Source organism: Syngnathus scovelli, chromosome 11 (genome assembly GCF_024217435.2).
Source record: "Syngnathus scovelli strain Florida chromosome 11, RoL_Ssco_1.2, whole genome shotgun sequence".
NCBI lineage: Eukaryota > Metazoa > Chordata > Actinopteri > Syngnathiformes > Syngnathidae > Syngnathus > Syngnathus scovelli.
The window spans coordinates 3,630,527-3,653,898 of NC_090857.1; the positions used below are offsets into that span (position 1 = coordinate 3,630,527).

Here is a 23,372-nt window from a genome sequence, read left to right on the forward strand (position 1 = left end):
CACATGGCACTGGGCTAAGCCTGGTCACAGTTTGCAGCAGTCGTCATAAATGGGGGAGGGTGAGACTGTCACTGGGGGGATTCGTGATGCTTTGATGAAAGCTTTCTGCACCATCAATTCATGCCCTCACCCCCAACAAATCTTTTGTTCTTTTATGTATTTATAACAAGAACTAGATGATCCTGTGCCCCTCAGTTCAACTGCTTCACATGCAGCCACAGTGGACCGCTTCATCCCTCCCATTTCCTTGTTCCTGCAGTTTCAGTGCTGCTTTCCCATTGTTCCACAAATTTGAGACCTCATCAGTGTGGCACTCCTTTCCTTCCCTTTTCCTTACAATGCAAACTCAGCAATGAGTTCAAAAATACTACCTCTGCCTGAAAAGTTGAAAAACGAAACAATAAACAAACAAAACGCATGAAATGAAATTGTTTTATGCAGTTCCATGATTAAAATGAGATAGACTGACCGATTCCTTGTTTGATTGACTACAAATGTTTCATTAAGTGTATTACTGAATCAAAAATGCCCTGGGAGGGGAATCCATTGAATTTACGCAATTCCAAAACGCACATTGGTTGCACATAATCTAAACGTGTTAAACCAGCACTGCTTTCTGATTAAAAGAGGAGGAAATCACCTCCGTATGCCCAATTTTATTTATTCTATTTGTTATTTGGATTGATTGTGGTCCCGTAACAGAGAGCGCTCCTCTATTGGCTGGCTGAGGAAGAAGGGGAGGCGGGCAGTGCGAATAGATGACGGGACCGGCCGGTGAGCGTTAACCGTGTCACGGTATCCCGGCCGGTATCTTTTCCTGGCTTTAACAGTCATATTTGCGATGAACTCCATTTATTTGTTCATTCTAAGAATATTGCACGCGCTGAGTTTGCTTCGGATCGGCGCCGGTGATCCGTCGGCTGACACCTCGTGAAGGCAAACAATAACAAGTGCATGGGATCCGATCCGAGCACAACAAAAGACACAAGGTGAGAGACGTTTATTTCTCATAATAATTTCACTTTGATTATTATTGCTGTAAAATAAATGGGCTACGTGACAGTATGATGAAATGCCATTTTTGTTACTTTCATCTGCAAAAGTGCCAATCCCAAACTAAACGTGCTTTTGCTGTCAAATTGGATCAAGGATTGTGAGATGTACTGTCAAATGGGAATTGTTGACATGGCAGCTTAGATGCATCATAAACAGGCAGAAAAGACAAAAGTCTGAATGTGAGTTTGCTTTTTTCATGTCAGCTGGTGAGCACTCTGTGTGAATATCCTGTTTCCCTGCACAAAACAAACAATGGGCAGGCAGGAACGTGATATCCGCTGTGAGTCTCGTGTCACTTTAAATAATGAAAATAATGTGGTGTCGAGGTGTTTACCAAGTGATACCACCCCGAGTCATAACGGTGGACATGATGTCCCCACCACTTTCATTTGTTGTGACAAGATGGCTTATCTGGAGGACATCCAGTGGACCGGAGATGTGAGGAAACAAAAAGAGGGAAGTTTGTGTTTGTGTTTACTATAAGCAGTTGGTTCCTCATGAAATCAACATGTGCTTTTTCATTGATGCTTGCACGCACTACAGATGCAGTGCAGCTTTGTGTCAACTTTAGTTCCGCTGATTTGGATGCGCTCATCGCTTCCAGTCCAATAAAGCTATTAAGGCCTGGAATATTCCAGCACTGCTGCGAGGCCTAACACAAATACAAATATGCAGTGATCCCTCGCTACTTCGCGTTTCGTTTATCGCGGCTTCACTACATCGTGGATTTTTTTTTCCAAATTTAAAAAAAAACATTTAAAAGTCAAAATAAAACTTAAACATGTGTCTAACCTTTAGGACAATGTAGCATTGCTCCAAATGTTTGTTTATATTCCTTTAGAAGAACGTTTTTGCGTGTTAGCACGATCGGGAATTATCATATTTCCGCTAACTTCGCGGGTGGTTTTTGAAACCAATTATCCGCGATAAACGAGGGATTACTGTAGTTGCCAATCACGACCAGTGCAATCAGTGCAAGTAACAGATAAATGTATTTAGCTAAGCTGCAACAACACTAAACTATATCAAAGCTACTCTTTAGATTTAGCTATAAATGAACACTTAATCTTGCCACGTGTCAAAAACGAAATGGAGCTTCAGCGATTGCATTAACATAAACGCTTTGTGATCACTGCAGCCACTTGTCTGTGTAAACAAGGTTGTGAATATTGACAGTTTGACAGAAAACGCATTCCCAATTGTGTCACCCCTATTATGTGTAACAAGGCAGGCAGCGTTTTTCAGTTCTTTCCCACCGTTTTTCACTACAATCAACTCTGCTGACTTGAGTGAGGGACGTTTGTCGGTTGGGTTATGTGATTTGTTGCCACACAAGTCCCGAAAATTCAATGCATCAGCAAGAATACGGTGCTGGCCTGACTGGTTCTGAAACGGTGATGAGTATTTTGGGTGCAATATCTGTATCCAACAGAATGCAGAATTCTGATGGCCTAGAGTTGTTGTTGATGATGATAGTGTTGGTGTTGAAGCTCAATTCAATTTTTGGGTCAGTGATTATCAATTGGCCCAGCAGTAGAAATCAATTCAGATCTTCCGAAGCAGACAGTTGAGGTTGTCTGTCTAGGCATGTGATGTACTTTAGGCAAAACAGGTCTCCTTTTATATTATTTGAATATTTTTAGTGCTTATCCATATTGTAATCACATTCAAAGTGGTTCACGCCAAAATTTGTGCCAATGGGAATCTGTCCCCATTTGTTGTCAGTCCAGCAGTGTGCACACATTGTAGGGCTTCCTCGTTTCATGTCTGCTTTATCTTCTCAGACAGGACATCCTGTGTGAAACAAAGAGACAACCAAATACACGCCTGATGACTCAGCACCTACATTTACTTGAATCCAAAAATGGTCTTACTCATTGAGGGGCTTTTTTTAATGGTGGTTTAGTTAGCAATGAATAATTCTGTTTTCGTGTTTACTGTTATAAATGCAAACAAAAACTAAACCCTGTCTCATTTCATATTTGAGATGCACTTGAGTGAGGCAAGGAAATGAAAACACCAGGACAGAAAATAGTACTTGCCTTGGAGGTTTTTGAGCCAAGGAAGAAGCAAGCATCTCTTATGAAGCTTACCACGAGATGCATCTATCTCACCCCTTCCCACAGGTACAAATGGAATACAATGGGCTGAGGTGCTATCATTAAATTCTTTCTTCTGAATGAAAACAAATAAATGGCTAAATAAAAAAAAAGGCAAAATAAATAAATGGCTAAATTAAAAAAAATGGCAAAATAAATAAATAAATGGCAAAATAAATAAATAAATATATTTTGGCTGCTACAGTAGTCCACTGCCTCAGGCCGGATAGAAATCAATACAGCTCAAAGCTTCAAGCCCCTTGCGAGCGTTTCTCACGTTATGTGCCAGAGGAGATGGAGGCGAGGCGGAGACGAGCAGGATGTCTCAGTCTCGATCCCCTCCAGTCTATAAAATCCACAGTTATTTCCTGTCTACTGTTTTTTACCCTTCAACCTTTACTTGATTTTATTCTTTTTTTTTTTTTGGTCTGGATTACGTCAGTGTTTTATGTTTGTGCGTGGGCATCAATTTATGGCTAGAGCTGTGTGGGTGGAGCTTGTTTGTCTGTTCGTGCTAAGGATTACAAATGTATAAGGTGAAATCACAGTAAATACTTAACACTTTTAAGTTTTTTTTTATCATTGTGTTAACTATGAGCAACAAATATATGACGATGCAGTCTTTTAACGTAACAAATCAGCGCCTTCTCACAGTATGTGGCTTAAACGGACTCATTGAGCTTCAGTCACCTTCACCCTTCAATGGGGAGGGGAGGGGGGCAGTCTTTGGGAGACCAAGGGTCCGTTATGAAGGAAAGATCTAGTAGGTGTTGAGCCACAAAATAGAAGGAAATTTCTAGCTGTCTTTGATGGGAGGTCTTTTCTAACTTTCCATTGGGTTGCTTCTTTTTGAAATATTATGCAGTTCAAAGGTCGACCTGCGGTTGTTTTGTTGTCTTGTGTGTAACAGTTGAGCAGATGCCGCTGTGATTATCAGAGTAATTAGTTTTACTCTCCAGATGACTGATGGTCTGTGTGGTGAAAATGAAATTAGTGGAACCCCTCTGATAATACTGCTCAACAAAGATACAGCTTCACAGTTCACCCTGGTAAAAAAGAATCATTTGAATCAACAGCCTTAAGAAATGGATCACAGTTCATGTTGTTCCAAATATATCCCAAGTTTCATATTGCGCGTTCACATCTAGCATAAAGCTCCTCATGCTCTCACGCTGGTGTCCAAATGAAGAAATATAATGCTCATAAGCACAACTGAGAAGTTTGCTGGATGTGACAATATCAATTACTGCACGATTAAGAAAATTTATCGCATTCTGCATCTCTATTATTGTTTTATTTATTTGTGGTCTTAATGACCTTGAAACACCAAGTTAGGTATGCATAGTGATCCAACATCTATCTTTTTTGAATGGCTTGAGGGGCTTCACAGGCTTTTGTTCACATAATTGGCTAATATGATGGTGCAAACAAACCCCCTCATAAATTGCATTTCGAGACAATTTGACGTTTTTCCACAGTCCTCAAGGCTATTTAACTCCATTTTTCCAGTTGTTGTCCCAGAGCTGTGGCAGTTTTCCACACAGAATCTGTCTGGATAGTTATCTGGATCTTGTGTGGCCTGGGATAATGAGCCTCCGCAGCTGCTTGATTCAAATTATCTAGGTAGCAAACTGGATTGAGGAGCATCTGGTCTCTTTACTATTATAATGAGTTCACACGAGGCCGACTGGTTAGCTAAATATGTATTTCGTGGGTTAAATCCGTATTATAATTTAAGAAAACTCATACTCCATGCTCAGACTCTGATGATGAGCACAACACTGACATCTACTGTTCTGGATGTGCAATTACAATTTATTCTAGAACATTTTGTATTAGAGTTTGAATCTTGGTCCTGATTATCTTCGGCTTTTCAGAGAAGCCCAGTAAGCTGGATGAAATAAGGGTAAAATAAAACAAATTCTGTTTGAAATTGATCAAATAAGGGTCAAATAAAACAAATTCAGTTTGAAATTGTAAAACAATGAAAATGGGAAGAGTCTGCGTTCAAGCACTTTGCAATGCGAGACACTGTCCGAGACAAATTGGTGTAATGAATTTGTTAATGTGCCAGTAGAAGCCAGTAAATCAGCATCACAACTGCTTATTCTTTTTAAATTCCATTGATAAGGAGGCTTACCCACACATTCCCCTCTTGGGCTTTATTTGATTTTCACTAATTGCAAAAATTAAACAGTTGCTTTTATTCCATTTATATTGCCATGAAAATGAAAACGTATCTCAGGAGCCACAGCAGGATGACTAAATCTAATTTATGCTTATTTTTAGTTATATGTTGAACCAGAATTTTTGTGTCAACCATTTCTGTGCTCAACTTAGTCTGCCCGCCAACAATAATATAAAATCACAATATTCAATACATGTCCTGACGATCCTAAACATTGTTTATGTTTTCAATTGAGATGGCCTAAATACATATTTCATTCTTTTTTTTCCCCCTCTTTATTTATGCATGACTACCAATTGTCCACGTATGCGACATGGGAGATATTTGACAGCTGGTTTCTCCTGCCTTACACCACGGGTGCAAACCAGGTCCTGTGAGGCACGTTGGCCATCACACGCGTGTGTGCTTGCGTGAGTGTGTCAGGCGTACGGCACGTCCTTTGCATTCAGCCTGTCAGCTGTAGCCTCAGTCTGTGCTCCAGCTTGCCAGCTGCAGACTTGTGTGCATGACAGCTGTTTCTATCCCCCATTCACGCTGCGCCTCACTCAGGCTACTTTTAGAATAATGAATCGACATGCTAATTGCCATCCTATGAGGGGATGAGCTTAGCGTAGTGGAGGTGTGATGATCTTGGCAATTCATGTCCCTGTCATGACCTACGTTGTATTCTCAACAGATCAAGATCCCGTAATTTGGTGAAATTTGGAAAATAATGGAGGAGCTAACAATGAACACATAGATGCACAATATTTTTTTTCATTATTCACCACTTAATGCATTGGCCTTTTCTTTTTCAAACTGTAGCTGGTGGAGCTAAATTCCCCCGTCTGGTGTTCGTAAGTGGGTATTACAGTTCTCCCTGACTGTTGAGTGGTGATGAGGACAGGGTGGAGAACAACGGAGCTTGTAATTGTCTGGTTCACGTGTGCACTGTGCAGCACATAAGCTGGGTGGAGTGCTTCCAAGAGTGACATCAAATGGCATTAGGTCATTTGTCAGCGTAGTACCAGGCTATGAAGGGGGGGGGGGGGGGGGGGGGGTATTGAGATTCAGTTGTAGAATGAGCTACTAAGGCGAAACACATTAATTATGTATTCAAAACATATACAAGCATGAAAAACAAGATTTAGGAAAAATGATGTGCCACTCAAGTGTTTGTTTTGTAGCTTTTACTGTAAATAATATGAGGTGCTCATACATTTATTTGGGTTAACCGTCATAATGGCCCTCCGAAAGAAGCTATGACTACAATACGGCTCATGAAAAAAATGAGTTTGACACCTCACAGTAAAGTTTGCTGTGACCTCATTCTTATAACTGACAAATGTAAGTCGTGTGTTGAAAAGATGCTTTTGGACCAGGGCTTCCTGAAAGTGCATTTGTTCTTGACACCTGTGACTCTCTTGTGTATGTATGGCTGTCACCCCCAGACAGCCGTGGCCTTTTACGCCTGTCTGCTCTTACCATGGTTAGTTGGATACAGTGGCCCTCCCTGTCACGAGCCCAATGACGATGACGCCTGATGACGATTCGCGTTAAGCGTACAGTCAAATGGAATAGAAATCTGTGGAATTGTCTAACGCCACGCTTTATGATATTACTTGCTTAGCACACACGGTTTCTGAGTCTTCAATCTGCATGACTGATCCTGATTTGCACTGCTTTGTGTTTATTGTTTGCATAATGTAAAATTGACTACAAATAATTTTGCATTTTTTGTAATGAGGCAAAAATAATGCTGAAGGTCTGTGAACATTTTTGATTTGGGAAAGTTAAATGAAGTAAGATAATATTGTTTCCACATTATTTTTTCTTCTGCTTATGTGTTCTCTGCCTTATTTATTTGAGTCAAGTGTGCTACGTGTGCACATTTGTTTATTACTCACATCTGTACACACGCAAACATCTGCTAATAACTCGCCAGCACTTTCACATTCCAAAGTTTAACATCAAAAGCTTGCCTAATGTTTCAAACCGCCGTTCCACTTTCAAATGTGCCGTGTCAGTTCTACCACCCTGGCTGATCCGAACTGAGCCAATTATTTTTAACACTCCTGCAGAATGTACTGGGCGGGGATGTCTGGACTTTTCAGGAAATTGCTCCCACATCCTAGACTAACTCAAAGTCTGTTTACTTTTTTGGTGGCATTAAAATGGCCCAATTAAATAACACGATAAGAGAATGAGGTCAATGCTAAAAAAAAAAAAAATTATATCGTGCAAATGTCTTTATGATGTTGTCACTGATTCTAATTCGAGTCTATTGATTATTTATCAAGCCCTTCAATAGTGCTTGAGAGCATCACTCTTTGCCTGATACGGGCTGCTCTCAAAGGTGATGACTCCCAGCGACATGACGTCAACAGGCCTGACAGTACACAATGCGCACTTGTGCCTCCAAATAGCAGCTTTTATGGCTTTACAGCGCTTTGAGTTGAACTAACTCCAGCGACGTGCAAGGACATTGTTCCTCCTGCTTCTGTGAGGTGTCGCCATCTGAAGTAGGAATCGATCCGATTCGCAAGGTCATGGCTATGCGCATGATTCGTGGGATAGAGGACGTAGTGGCCTCGAGCAGCCAGCTCCTTTGGACCGTGGCACATGAGACCTTGAGGAAGTGGTACAACCGGGCGCTGTTGCCATGCCAACACTTTCTTGTGGCCTGGTTTAGGATTGGACATGGCTACCAGGTATGGCAGCTTCTTGGTTAATAGATCCAGAGCAAATGCGTTTTGGAATTTGGTGTGCAGTATTTTTATTTCAATGATCGATTCGCTATTCAGTCAAAACAAAGGCAAACATGACACTGAGGTGAATCACTGTTACATCTTCACAAAAAGTCAAAATACAATTTCACTCCAGACTGTAAGTGCAAGCATGGTGTTTTTGTAAATGGCCACGGGTGATGCTGGAGATGTGTTGTGCAATAAAGGCAAAAGATGACCTGTCTAAATGTTTTTTTCATCCTATAGATGACTGAGGGGCGTCAGTGCCGGGTACACCTACTTGACGGTCGGAAGTTGGAGCTGCTGGTTCAGGTACAGAACTGGATCTTTCTCTAAATTTGACAGATGAGCCTACGGGTCATAGTTAGGGTAGGGGGAGTGATGATGATTCTAAGGGTTCATGAATTTTTTGTTTGTTTTTGTTTGTTTTTGTTGTAGTTTAACCATATAACAATGAGGCACCTTGTGACTTCTATAGTATAGTTATAATCTAAGAAATAATCTAAAATAAAAAAATTCTACTTTTTTTTACCAGCCAAAGCTTTTATCACGAGACCTGCTAGATTTGGTGGCATCCCATTTTAACCTGAAGGAGAAGGAATACTTTGGCCTTTGCTTCATAGATGACACGTACGTAATTTTTTCAACATTGAACATAAAAAAAAAAAGAATCTTGTTATTGCAAGACAATTTTAATTACTCCTGAACCATGCAATTTATTTTTTGTATCACTTTTAGTGGTCAGAATAACTGGCTTCAGCTTGACCGAAAAGTCCTTGATCATGACTTTTCTAAGACTTCAGATGCACTGGAAATCAAATTCTTAGTGAGGTGAGTAGACTTGTGGAAACGGCTATTTTTTTCCAAGCAGAACGTGTTGACATTTTTATGGCATAGTGACAGCACCTCAAATTTAAGACGGCTGTAGACCAGCAGGTGGCAGTCGTGTAACTGTGTCAACGCCTCGAGGTTGCATGGAATGCGTGCAAATTATACTTGACTTGATACTTGATGTAACTCCAAGTAAACTCTTTACAGATTTTACATTGAGAAGATCACCTTTTTAAAAGAAAACACGACTGTGGAGCTGTTCTTCTTGAATGCAAAATCCCTGGTGTTTAATGTAAGTGTTATGATGTTGCACGCAAAGGAGAACGTATATTTAATGTAAAAAAATGTAAAAGCAACAATGCGTTCTATTCATATATTACTAAACATATATTCTCATAAACTGAATTTCTCCCACGTTGTATATAATCAGGGAGGGGTAGAGTAGAGAAATCCGAGGGGCACGTGAATGCAACAAACGGTCGAAAACTTTACGATGGGGGCGGGAGGAGGGGATGGGGAGGGGAGCATACTGGTCGCCATGGGAGACGGAGACTGTTGAACCTGCTCGGACTGTACCACTTCACTGTGGGGGTTTAGTCTTCGTGTTAGCCGCTCTATTGAAATTATCCTGCACCCGAATATGTTACCTTGTTAATAAAAGCCACCACCTTAAGTGTAGGCTGAATAACCGTTATTACGTGCCCATCTGCTGTTTTAAACACAGCCTTTGTATGTGTGTTATTAATGGTTCAGTCGGTAGCGAGAGGACCGAGGTACCGTTATGTGTTTGGCTGCACTTTGTGGTCGCGCGTAGAAACGATCTCGTTTAACATTTAATAATCGTCTTTTCAACAACAAAACAGGAGGACATCGAAGTGGAGAGCGAACACATTTTCAAGTTGGCTGCATTCGCATTACAAGTAAGAAAGAACTGCTGTTTTTACTTAATCATTAGTTGAAATCACGGTGTGAAGGGTGGCCCGGGCGGCATTTGAAATGTGTTTGTCTTTTGTGGCAAAACTGGTGCAAGAAATGCAGTATTTTTATTATTGTTTAATTTAAATACTGCACATTGCAAATAACAGAAGCTCAAAAATAGATTCCATTAGAATCTACTTAACTAGCTTTTGAAATGTAGGATCCACCATCTGCTGTGAAGAAGCGCAGGAGTTTGTTATAATGCTCTTACTTACCTGATTATTTGTCTTTTTTTTTTTTTTTTTTTTAAGGAGGTCAGCGGCGATTACACATGGTAAGGCCATTTTATACTTTAAATGTGAAATACGTCTGAAAAAGCACATGTGCGGATTTTCCAAATGCATTAGAAGTAAATGCATGGGGATTGCACCAATGCATGTTTTTTACTCTCACGGCACATTACAGGGTGCAACTATAATATAAAGAGAGCAAATACTAATGCAGACTGAGTGTTGCTTTTTATGCAAAATGTATTGTTTTTGTATTAGATCTCATTCGTTTGTAAAAGTTTCCACAATAGAGTTTCCAACGCAGTTCATCAACAGTGACAGTCGATAGCACAGTACACAATAGTCTGCTGGCAAGTGTACCCATTGAAATCAAAGTCCGGAACCAGGGTTTGTGTTAGATTTGAGGTTTGTTTTTTTGGTCGGTGTAATGACTGCTTTACAGTAGATAATGTTCAACCAGCTCGGATCCTTTCTTGATACTTCCCTCAGTTAATGATTAGCTTGAATTGGCTTTGTGGCATGGAACTTGCCTTCTGGAATCCAGATTGAGCTAAAAATATTTGGATTGTCTAAATGCAGGCTTACTTTCATTGTAATTGCACGATATTTAAATTCTTGCTTTGTGTGGAGATACATATTCATTTGGATGAGAGAGAGAGGGTGAGAAAAAGAGGGAGGGAGAGACTGTTTAGAGATTGCCTTCATAATCTGTCCACCAGCGGGAGATAAACTTAGTGGGCCTCAGAGGCTCGACCTGCTGATAAGGTATGTTGTTTCATTGTGCCAGGCATAGGAATGGACGGCATTCATCGGCGGTGAACGGTAAACGCCACTCAGCAGTGTGTGGCTGATCTGCAGAACAAGTGCATTGTCCAAATGATTTCCCTTCAAAATGGCCTCTGTCGTTGTTGGTGACACAAAAACTTGTGCTCTCTAAGAAATGAGGTGTGGATACGTGCACAAGGCAATAAACAGTCCTGATTATTATCTTTTTATTTTTTTACTGCAGTCCAATTCTCATCCTCTTATGTCAAACCGTTGTAACTGTTGTTTGTTCACAATAACTAGCAATATGTTTTTGCAAGTTTATTTGAATGATATACATATAGTATTGCCAATATTTGTGAAAAGTACCTCACTTATTAAATTACAATAAGAAAATGGTGAGGCAAAGCTCTATATCATAAACTTGTCTCAGTTGGACATGGGATTTAAATTAGATGACGGTGTTGTTATCACAATGGTGATCCCTCATTGTCACACGACAATATTTCTCTTTCCTGTCAATGGACTCCTTTGTTTCTGCTTCTTTTCATGAAGAGGCTCAGTAAATCCCTTAAGTACAAATGGGCCTCCTCTACGCTGTATCAGCAAAGGGCCCTGTAGCAGTGAGATTAGCCGGAGACCTCCTCCTCCTCCAACAGTTAGCTGCCTTAAGAGGGATGAGCAAGGGCCACTGTCCAATGGTGGACAACTTCATGTCATGTTGTGGCCAACCCCTAGCTGAGACTTGAATTAATTCCCCATCAGGTTTTACAGTATTATAATAATTCTTGGTGAAAACATTCAGGGCTGGGCTGGGCTTGGCTGCAGGAATTGGCCCCACACTGCAGGGAGATAACAGACGTAGTAATGAATTCCAGATTGCTGACAGGGCAATGTGGCTGTGGAGTAGATCACCCCGACAACATCAGGCACCAGCTCCTCATAAAATGTACGCAAAGTGCCGTGGCAGCAAAAGCCAGTCAACCGAGGGGGAAGCGGCGTGCACCTCCACCCCCTGCTAAGGCTCACCCTTATTTTTTCATTCGTAAGCGAGTTCACATAACTGGATCACTATATATATCTGTCCCCAATTATACTTATGAGAATAGACTGAAATTGACAATTATTGAAGGCAGTTCAAGGCCAAATGGCATTTGCGCTATAAAGCCAATCCTTTTATTTTCCTATTGCGTTATAGGATTAGTTCCATTTTTGAAGTGGTATGCATGGATAGCCCACTGACTTCAACCTAACCTTCGAAACAATGCAGTATAGTGTGCCGGATGTCTGCGGCTTCTGTTTAGGTGCTCGGTGGACCGGCCTGCCAAGCCAAGCTCGTTGCGTTTTTGTTCGGCTCAACGGTGTTTGTTATCTCCGACATGACGTCGTAAGATAGACACCGACGTGCCGCCATTTGTCTGAGCAGATAACATGGCCGGTCTGTGTATTTCTCACAAGAGTCTGACACTTTTGGCAAGGATCTTGCGACTATGGCCGTTAAATCTTTCATGGTTGATTGACTACTAAGCGAAGGTGCGGTAAATCAATGGGCTGGAGTTAACCGACAATATTATGTTTTGAAATAGCTTGAGTAATTGCATTTAATATATAAAAGACCCCCCCTTGTGCTATAGCTAGCTATTACGTTTGGCAGGACATCAGTTAAGCTCAAGTTTACTCTCTGTACGGAAGATAAGAGATGAAACGGATCATCACCTTAATTATTATTGTTGCTATCAATCATTAAACATGAACTTGAATTCAGTTGGAGGCACAAATACGATATCTAGCGTCCGTCTACAAATGCTTAAAATGTAGAAACGACGTGACAAGACGAGTTTGTGATTTTTGGAGGCACCATCGCTTGGAATTGATGACTCAGTACCATAAATGTGAATTTGCCTGCCCTTCCTATAAATAGTAAATGAAAAACTCGATTCTTATTTAAAGTACCTCAAAGAGGACTCGTGTTTTGATGGCATTAACAATTATTTTCTCTTTTTTTTTTTATCGATGTATACAGTACTGAAACAGCCAAATCAAACCTAAAGCATCTCCCAGTTCTGCCCACCCAAGTTCTCAGGAAACACCCGTCTCTCACTTACTGGTTAGTTGTCTAAGCAGTATCTATATTCCTTGCCGCCAAAATGTCTTGAGATGATTTGTAAATATTGTTTATTTCATTATAGTGAGGACAAAGTGATTGAACATTACAAGAAATTGAAGGGGCTGACCAGAGGACAGGCCATTGTGAAGTAAGTATCAGGAGTTAATGTTTTATGAATACACTTATTTAGAGTTTGTGAATTTTGAGTAATGATGGGCCAGAATGTGACATCATAGGAGGTGCTCATGGTCAACAGCCAATAAAGCACGAGTTCCGTTCTGTTGAAATCCAAAACAATCCCTCGGGGTCATTTACAAAGTGAGGTTTTGTGCCCTTGAATCAATCAATGGATTCTCCCATCTTCTGTTTTTACAGCGGGAAGCAAATCGATCCGCTTCCCACTGTAAATGAATTGCCACTTAACTCTGCCGGCTGTACAAAGGCCACAGGTTGGCAGTGATGGAGTACAAGTGAGGGTGGTCCTTCTAATCTGCTCCTCTCTCTCTCTCTCTCTCTCGCTTTAAAGGTATCTGACCCTGGTTGAGTCACTGCCAACATACGGAGTCCATTATTATCCAGTAAAGGTAACATCAGTGGCTTCAGTAAAACTCACCGCTCCTCATGGAGGAACTTCAAATCCTCATTAACGTACAAGAGTGTTTGATGTTAGTGTTGGAAACAGAAAATTATATTTTAAAAGTCTGCTTTGTTTAGATGTATCTTGCTAAATCCAATGGACTTGAGGTTTAGTTAGATTGTATCAACTATAAAAATTTTGACTTTGCTACAGGACAAGCAGGGATTACCTTGGTGGCTCGGTGTCAGCTACAAAGGTGTTGGCCAGTACGACTTACAAGACAAGCTGAAACCAAGAAAGGTATTTGCTTTTATGTATACTATGTGAACATTCCAAAATGTAGGCAAGTGTTACACTGTTCATTACCAAAGTTATTGAGTTCAACTTTTTTTTTTTTTTTAAATCACAACACTTCCTTATGAACCTTTGATTTTGTTAGCCTTGACATAGTTAATGATCCATTCAATGTGTAAATAAGCATCATTAAAATCCCCATTCCCATGCCAGTCAAGAGAAAGCAGAGTTGGTGGGAACGACATTATCGGGTTTGGTGCTGTTGAGTCAAGGTTAAGATAAATAAGGAAAAGGGGGGAAAAATAATAATAATTATGTGCTTGTTGAGTGTCATTGAGTAAAACTGCTTTTTTTTATACTAAGATCTCTTTAGTGGGCTTACAAGTACCTATTTCAAGGGAAAATGTGATTTCTTTTAAGCCAACCCCCCCCCACCACCACCTTTGGGATTTGAACATGGCTGCGTTGGCCTTTCATATGCACAAAAAAAGTTGAAAACTGTTGACGCTGCAGGATCTGTTGTAACGCAGGTTCCCAAAACAGCAATGAGCCGTCCGTCAGTGTCACGTGTGTGGTATTTGTGTTCTATAGGGAGCGGACGGGCCTCTAGGCCTTGCGTTGGGACTCAGCCAGAGGTGCTCGTGGGTGATAAGGGAACATACCTTCACAGTTTCCTGCTGTTGGGGGAATACGGAGTGGTTTTTCAAAACCACAGTTGAATATTTGTTGACATTCATAATCCTTGCGAGTCGGCTGCTTTTGAAGAATGAATTTGGCATTTCTTGTGATTTTGAAGGTAAACTGCAAGAGATGTAGATTCTGTTGTTACTATGAGTTTAAATTTATTTGAGTGTCTATTTTGGGTGAATCTATTACTAATCTATTATTATTATTTCTGAATCACGTTCTACCGAAAGTGAGCAGCATGATTTATTAAAATAAAAATAATGAATGATGGTTAAGATTTATGAATCATATTCCGTCGAAAGTAAGGCCCAGAATAGAAAGATCAATTTCCTCATTTCTTTTACAGTGAATATTTGTATAATGTCACTTGATGTGTCATGTGGAAATACGTGACACAATTTCCAAGGGGTAGAGCAAACTGAGCTTTATTTTTGTATGCCGTTCAAGAGTTTTATTTTTTGGGCCGGTTACTCGTAGTCCCACGTGCCTGGATTATGGTTGTTATTGATTGTGATCCTGACTGAAACCTCAGACAGGATCAGAATATACTAAAACCACAGGCATCTCCATCTGAAATGCGAGATATGACAACAATGTTGACTTAAACACTCTTTATTCACTCAATGCTTCAGGATAACATTACAACAGCATGAAAGAAATCAGCAATTTGTTTTGTAGTCTACCAACTCTGTAAAACTTCTGTAGCAGTGAAAGGGATCTGCAAGAAAATTCTCACACTTGTTGCAAAGCTCGAGGTGTGTCACATCCCAAACATATTTTGGCAGTGGCCTCAGATGCAGTCTGTGAACTGTTTCTTTTTGTTTTTGTTTTTTTTTTGTACTCCATATGAGCTACCGCATGTGTAAACTCTCTCAAAGTTTTGATTGCAGGTAAAACCTTGACATTACTCCAATCAATAATATTTCGACCACCTATTGTACAAATGTGGAAGTGTTGGTTCAGGGAAAAGAGAAAAATAATGCTGAAATCACAGTTGCATACTCCAGTGCAAGAGGAAAACTAGTAGCTTATATCCCAAAAAATCTAACCACACCAGTCCTGGAACTTTTTTTTGACTCAACTCATCCTCATATATGTATGTGTACCCTTTTCTTTTTTTGTCTCTCTATCAATGAATCTATTTGGTACTTTATTTATTGACATAAATACAACCTGTTTGTCTGGTTTGGCTAAAAGGAAATCGGGCTGTGTAGGCGCGTTAGAGAGAGAGAGAGAGAGGGAACAAGCTCAGAGTGGCGCGAGGGTGAGGTGTCTCTGATGTCAGAGGACGGGGGTGGTGAAAGGGGTGTGGCTCAGCTGAAACTCTTGCAACACCTATCTAGTTCCCGCAGAGCACACAAGAAAGGGCATTGTTCAAGGAAGCTCAAGCCCTGTGGGAAGCTCAAAATCAGTAGGATCAGGAATATAGCAGGGAGAAGTCAAATCAAACTTCAAGGTAAGACTTGATCACGTCCATTTTTCTGTTTTTGAAATATCTTTAAGAATGTTGAAATTGCAGAGGAGCTTGTGTTTTGCTTTTTTTTTTCTTTCCCCCTACCTGAGACATAGTTTCTCCTGTGTCCTGAATGCTGACACCTTTGAGCCGTTGGCTTTGGTTCACTGTTTGATGTGCAACAAAATTCTTTTGAGGGATTATAGTTAAAAAAATGGATCAAATAGCAAATCTCAGACAGCAGTCGTGCAATAGCACAATATGATTGCTGCGGTCTACCTGAATCTTCCTGGCAAAACGTTCACACCTATTATATAGCCGCAAGACCGGAACAAGATTCTTTATCCTGATTTTTTTTTTTTTTTGTCTGTCTTTGATTCATCAATCCCAAATCTTGATTTTCTGAACAAAATCCATGTCATTTCTGATCATGTGTTTTCTGCTAGTCTACAGTGCTCAACGTCCCGAGAATTACCTGTGGTTGAACTCTTGAGAAATGTTTTTTGAGCCAAACTTAAGATTTTAACCAATTTTGATTGGTCCGTATGTACTCACTCAATGACACTGACAAATCTCATTGTAAGCAATCTTTTTCTCGCTCTCTGCAGTTGTTCTCGTGGAAGCAGTTAGAGAATTTATATTTCCGAGAGAAGAAATTTGCCGTGGAAGTAAACGACCCCCACAGGTCAGTGAAGCAACCTTTAAGGATCTTTTTGTTTGGGCTGTGATGTCTTTTTATAGCCGCAGCTTTCACTATTGTCATGGATGTCCTTCTCCTACACCTTGCATCTTGTCGACAATGGTCAATTTAGGGCGCCTTGTTCCCGGCTGAAAGTTGAAGCGAGCACTCTCCTGCTGTTAGTGGGACACTTGACGTTATCTTCGATGTGTTGCTTCCCAGCACCGGAGCTTTAAATAAAAACAACTGGCTGGCTTCAAAATGCAGAGATTTTGGTTGGATTTTGAAGCTTTGCCTTTGTCCCTGGAGAATTCTATCATATTCTGTGGGCTTATTTTTTTGCTGGCCATGTTGGGGAACTGCAATGAGTGTATAAAGGTTTTTGTCTTCAACAGTCAAACGGTGAACAAGCGGACCTTTGGACAATCTGGCCTTGTCATTCACTCCTGGTATGCCAGTCATTCTCTAATTAAAACTATCTGGGCGATGGCCATCAGCCAACACCAGTTCTATCTGGACCGAAAGCAAAGTCGAGTGAGTATTTGCTTCTTAGAATCCCCCGATCATATTTCAACACCCGCTTATTTGATATTCATTGACAAATGACAGCCATGTTCTTTCCTTGCTATGTTTCATTTTCGCCTCGGTGAATATAAAGCCGACGTGCCCCGCCTTAAAGCTCCAGTTTCGTTTTCTCCCCCTTTTATTATGCATTTTATCTTTACTCACCAGCAGTTTTGCCCACGAGTACATATATAGTAGTTTGAAAAGAAATGGCTCCCATGTTGGATATTTTTATGTGGTCTGCACTTGAGCTTAATGGTGGAAGAGGATTTTTAGATAACCAGAGGGTCAGGTACTTGGAACTGTTGATGCGCAAGAACTGTTTACTATGCAGAGGGAACGTTTTATTTCTCAGTCTGAGTGGTGAATCAGTAGAATTGTCTTTTTTACGACGCCGGTCGTAATGAAGCTCGTAAGGAATCACACAGCCTTCGTATAATGTGCAGAGTCAAGCTTGGAATACACAAAAGGCAGAAATAATAACAACATGGCAAAAGGGAATTGTGGGGTTTTTTTAGTCGTCCAATTACCCAAGGATGCAAAGCACGTGTTTTTTTTTTCGTGTTTGTGCTTTCTGGAGGACATTTGCTGAGCTAAGACACCATGAAGGTGGATGCAATAGAGATACATCAAAGAAAAAAAAAACGTGAAACCGGGAGATTTAGATTTTATTCATTTCTAGTTCTCCAAGTCTCATTATTTTAAATTCACAATGTTGTGTGTAGGAAACCTGTTTTGCGTTTCAAAGGCGGATGGCGCACGTGTTCGGACAGGAATAGATTGCCTAACCTGATTGTTGAGGGAGAAGCAGATTTATTCAGCATGCAAATAGGACAGCCCGATTTTTGCACATTCATCCAATTCCAAAAATCCAAAAGCTCTCAATCCCTCCTTAATTTCTCTTTTCGTTTCAAAAAATATTGTCTATTTTCTCCACGTAGTCAAATATGAGCACAACAAGAAGCTCGGGAGACATCGCTGTAGATCTCACAGAAATCAGCACCCAGCGGATCAGTAAATTTCCAGGTCCTGCAAGCAAAGATCAGCTCATCATGGCAAGTAGTGGAAGCCTCATCTCAGCCGGTACGTGGCAGCTTCATCTGTCCTGCTCCTCGGGTGCTCATCCACTTTAGTCATCATCTCACATGTTCTGACAGGTTCTGCCGACTCTGACGTCGGCGATGAGCAGAGGAAAGAAAAGATTAGCGAGTTGAAAACAAAAGAGAAAAAACTTCAGGACGCACTGAAACAGAAAATTGAGGAACTGAAGAAGATCTGCGTGCGAGAAGCGGTTAGTCTGTCAATCTTTTATTTTCTAATTTCTGTAAAGCAGGGGTCATCTCCAAGATCCACATGGCTCAGCAATGAAATATTGTGGTGGAAGATGGAGAGCATCCAAATTGGAAAATAACGTGATTGTTCTCACTTTCAGGAAATTACCGGCAAATTACCAAAAGACTATCCGTTGGTTTCTGGCGAAAAGACTCCTCAAGTTCGAAGACGTGTTGGTGCAGCATTCAAGCTTGACGACCTTTTCCCCTACGATGAGGTAAGACCAATGTTTTGTTTTGCAGTCATTTGAGGATTCCTTCTGCTCGACAAAATAAGAATCATTTTAGGTAGGTGAATGAATGAATAACTCATTTGTGTGTTTTCCTGTAGGACCCTCATTTGAGGAATCTGGAAAGGAGATTCGCCTTGCAGCAGAAGTTCGTGGAAGCAGCCATGAAGTTAACCAATGAGATGGATCTGAGTAAGACAGTGAAGAAAAAGAGAAAGAATAACTGCTTGGACGCGATGAGAAAACTGGAGGAGATCGAAGGGGAGATCAACGCCTACAGGATCTGGAAAGGAAAGAATCCCACCCAAAGAGCTTCGCTGATCTTAGCAGGTGTCATAAATAAGTCACACACGCAGCATCGGAGCCTTCTTTTGCATGTCAACATGAATCATTTTCTGAGTCATTTCCTTATTATCGTTTTCAGACGATGTCAACCCATCAGACATCAGCTCTCAGTCTGACAGCTTCACGCTGGATGAAGGTAGGGCCCGTTTTAATTAGTGTTCACGTCCATTTCTGTAATAGACATCAAGTAAGCCTGTCTTTCCTCGCAGATGACGAGCTCAGCGCCCACAGGCAGCGCTCAAGTTCGCTCCAGTGCTCCCCGAGATCCCACCACGCAGAGACACTCAGTGTCTACTCCGGCAATGAGCGACGAGTTTCGGCTAATGACCAACACACAGACGGAAGGTATTTAGCAACCGCCCCGTCACCTGTGTTAATGTTTTTTTTCTGTGTGGTGTGGAGCTTGTGGAGACCTGTGAAGCAGCTCCAGATCTGCATTCCTGCCAATTGCCTCAAGCCATCCTTTGAAAAATTCCCCCTTTATCAACCCAAATCCACCAGTTTTAAAAATAGAATGGAAAAAAAACTTGTCGATGCCTGTGAGGGAACAAGCGCCGATCCCTGTATGGTTGCAAAGAGGAGGGGCCGAATGTTAAAGTGGCGTTTTTGTTTTTCTTCCATCGGCCGGCCAGTCTGAAAAGAAGATATCCCCGATATTGAACTGAAATTTAATTCTTGTCTGTGTTCCAGATCGAATTACGCTGAAATTCAGGAACCACTTTACCGCAGTCACCACGATGCCTTCACGAACCACAACAGTCCGTACAAATCAGGTTCCAGAGAACCTCGCGACGCCCGCAGTATGCCTCCCACGCCGCTGCTCACGCGCAACGCTTACAGCAGCACCCAACTCAAGTATGTCGTGTTGAACATCTCCAAACATGCATTTTGGTTACACGAAGTTTGACTCGATTTATGTATGTGTCGCATTCAGATCAGAGGACGCGCCGCAGCTTTTTCGCCAACGCAGCGGGAGTCTGGAGTCACAGTCGAAATTCGCGCTAGAGCCCGAAGCACGCGTGCCCGCGTTCACCTTGTCCCCGCCCCGACGCAGCAACAGCACCGAGGTACTCGACGACGGCTCGTCCTACACCAGCCAGTCCAGCGTGGAGTACACGGCCCCCGGCAACCCCAACCACCGACGGAGAGTGCGTGGCCGCCACAGGAAAGATATTTACGCCAACACGGGTAGCATGCCCAATTTGGCGCAGCCCGATGTCCACAGTCACGCCTACCAGCGCCGCGCTCGACCCACCACAACGACCTTCTACATCACGGGATATCCTAACCACGCGGAGCCGGAGATTTACCCTAACGGCGTCTATATGTACGACAATGAGACGGAGGGACACTACAGCGTCAATCCTCCGTTCCATCCTCCCCACGCTGCCTATCGTCCCCGCGATATGCACGATCGCTACGGCAACGACGAGCTAGACGGCACGTCGCAGAACGTGTACGCCACGCTTCGGCCGCCCAGGAACCGCCCAGCTCCCCGCGGCGAAGAGCAGATCTCCAGGAACTTTAAGAAGGCGGTTGTGGCCGAGCACTTGAGAGGCTGGTACCATCGCAACACGGCCTACAAGCAGGCCGCTTACGGCTCCGAATACGACCAACACAGTGTGAGCTACCAAACCATGGGTGCACCGCTCAGCCACAGCAACAGGAGCCTCTCCTACTCATCAGGTTAGACGAGTCTTAATCCTGCGTTGACACGCGGGGAGTTCAGAATTAACATTCTCCAACGTTCTCAGCCTCCTCCAATGGAAACTGGCACGGCCATATCGGGGGTCACGGACGAGTCGATTGTGACATGCCCAAGCAGATGCCGCAGACCTACAACTACACCACAGCTCCCTTTGCCCGCCCAACCCACAGCAGGTAAGAAGCTAAATGTATCTCTTATTATTATAGATTACAAAATGTATTATTATAATATTAATTATTATGCACTTTTTTTTACTGCACCATTTTAAAAACATAACCCCTCCACCCCCTAATCCCTTGCATCTCCTCTTTGGAGTCCACTGGGCTGGCTTTCACATAGATGTGACTCTTGACAGCGTTTTACTATTTCTCGGCACAGCCTTGATGGTCGGGGACGCTGTGTTTTTTCTTCCACAAGACCTTCCTCTTCATTTTCCCCCTCCTGCCTTCCCTCCTCTTCCTTCTCCCCTGGCTGGTGATCTGCAGCCCAGAGGAGGTTCAGACCTCCGCAGGGTACAGGCCCAGTAAGGTGCACCTCGCAAAAGGTACTCGTAATAGGTAGACAATCTAATCCACGGCCAGAGCCTGCACCTTCGCTGCTTCCGAGACTCTGCTCATTAGCTGCTTGTCAATGTTTTGAAGTGAGCTTTGCAGCTGAGATGTTTGACTGACTGCTCAATGTCACGCACGATGATGTTAATTCACATAGACTGAACTTGCATGGCTTTGGCACGCGACGTGCTTTACGTCTTTCTGTGATTGACGTATTGTCATTCAGCGATCACATTCCTCTGCACTATGCTTTTTAGCAGAGGCCCCCCCTGCTCACGTGCCGCCATTCACCATTTTGCCCACGTGCAGATTCCTCCCTTATTTTTAGTGGCAGGGTTTTAGTGAAGCTTCACAGAGGTGTACGCAAACTTCTGACCAGGACATTTGCTTCCCTTTCGGAGATCATAAGAGACAAAAATGTGAACTAATCACTAATGCTTATCAGGGTCACGTGACCCGACTGGCATCTCCCAAGTCCTCACTGATGTCTCCTTTCGTTTTCGGAGTGTGTTGTAGTGGTGAGGGAGCACTCAAGTGGCAGAAGGAAAATGTGGCCCCTGAGCATTGTTGGATTTCATCGCTACCTGTTTGTGTCTATGTGCGCTATATGCTTTTTTTTCGCTGCGTAAGAATGTTTGACCGCGACTTGAGTCATCTCAAGTGTTTCGTGCCTGCAACATGCTAAGTGGCCATAACGCAGTCCGGTATCGATCGCTTGCGGCTAGAACTTGTTTGGAGTCGCCCTTTCATACCTGTAGCATGCAATGGATTTTTTTTTTTTTTTTTGTCAGATGCATTTGGACCAATTTGAAGCGAGCTTGCAGGAGGAGTGTTATTTTGCAAGATGTTTCAGGATGATCATGCCATGACAAGAAATATTCTTTTAAATGTTAAAGAGGCTCTTTAATCACATAAATAGCTGCTCCATTCTGATTGTGTTTTTCCTTTTGATATCATTTCAGATCTTACCTAGATGTCAACCAATTGGACATCAGCAACCATTCGGAAACCAGCCTGGACCCGCAGGATCGGATACACTGGCACGAAGGCTCAACAACAGGAACAATAGTTTAGCTGCCTGTCATTTAATCGTTTTCCGCATGACAAAGGCGTCCCGGTGCCTTAGACTGCACTTACCTGTTTTTTTCTGAGCAAGGAGAGCCAAAGAATGAAGGAATTTACACGCAAAAGCCAAGTGGACCTTGTGTTTGTATTAATGGCACTCGAAGCTGCCGTGGAAAAGCAGACTTCAAGTGCGCAGTTTTGCTCTGAAGACATTGAAACTAAGCAGAGTCGCGTCTCCACTGAGCCGCACTGAACAACTTTTTTATCGCGTCTTCTCATGTTACTCGCATACATGTTTGAACAGAACCAATGAAGGACCAGATGAGGATGAACAGAACCTGATCAAAAATGAAGGAGCTCTTTAGCAGCCAACCGGACAAAGATGGCTCTTTACCTGCAACACTGCACAACCACCAGATTATTATTTCTTTTTTTTATTTCTGGATGCTTTTAACCACCACACCGCTTTCCGTTTTTATTCCATCTGACCATGACGTTTCTAAAGTATACTACCTACTGTAAAATTAAACTAAATCATGTGTTTTAACACCAGTATTACTCCCAAAATCTAACAAAGATTACTGCCACACTACAAATATTGAAGAGAAGAAACTAACAGAAAAATGGCTTTTTTTATACTTCCATGCTGGAACTCATGGACCGGTGCTCGTAATTTCTCTCGAGAGAATGTTACATGTTTTTATTGTTAATACACTGGTTGTTTGTGGAGCATCTTGTGGATTTGAAAAGCATGTAATATATGGCAAAAATTTTGTTAAGCTGGTTCTTAGGATTTTGTATAATTTCACTCGTTGGAATAAAACAAATCAGATTTTGTTTGAAGTCGTCGTATGGTTGATAGGACACAGGGATCCACAAAACAAATTTAATGAGTGGAGGAGGGATGC

General features: G+C 42.0%; 1 protein-coding gene across 4 annotated transcripts; it reads left to right on the forward strand.

Moving 5' to 3' along the window:
- Nucleotides 1–763: 763 nt before the first annotated feature.
- LOC125977349 (FERM domain-containing protein 4B) lies at nucleotides 764–23,307 on the forward strand. Of its 4 annotated transcripts, XR_007484607.2 has the most exons (24): nucleotides 7,790–8,033; nucleotides 8,316–8,381; nucleotides 8,605–8,699; nucleotides 8,808–8,900; nucleotides 9,108–9,192; nucleotides 9,764–9,820; nucleotides 10,130–10,152; nucleotides 12,897–12,980; nucleotides 13,063–13,128; nucleotides 13,507–13,564; nucleotides 13,771–13,857; nucleotides 15,736–15,994; nucleotides 16,600–16,676; nucleotides 18,176–18,317; nucleotides 18,392–18,525; nucleotides 18,667–18,783; nucleotides 18,897–19,125; nucleotides 19,220–19,276; nucleotides 19,350–19,485; nucleotides 19,831–19,995; nucleotides 20,075–20,826; nucleotides 20,895–21,021; nucleotides 21,227–21,392; nucleotides 22,362–23,307. XR_007484607.2 is itself a non-coding variant. In XM_049733753.2 (23 exons), exons 2-23 carry the CDS (start codon nucleotides 8,316–8,318, stop codon nucleotides 22,471–22,473), a joined length of 3,021 nt encoding a protein of 1,006 aa, XP_049589710.1. In that variant the 5' UTR covers nucleotides 764–989; the 3' UTR covers nucleotides 22,474–23,307. The 4 variants fall into 4 exon arrangements, 3 of the variants coding, with proteins under 3 accessions (XP_049589710.1, XP_049589708.1, XP_049589709.1); XM_049733753.2 differs by lacking the exons at nucleotides 7,790–8,033; nucleotides 21,227–21,392 and adding an exon at nucleotides 764–989; XM_049733751.2 differs by lacking the exon at nucleotides 21,227–21,392 and having other exon boundaries at nucleotides 7,796–8,033.
- The last annotated feature ends 65 nt before the right edge of the window (nucleotides 23,308–23,372 follow it).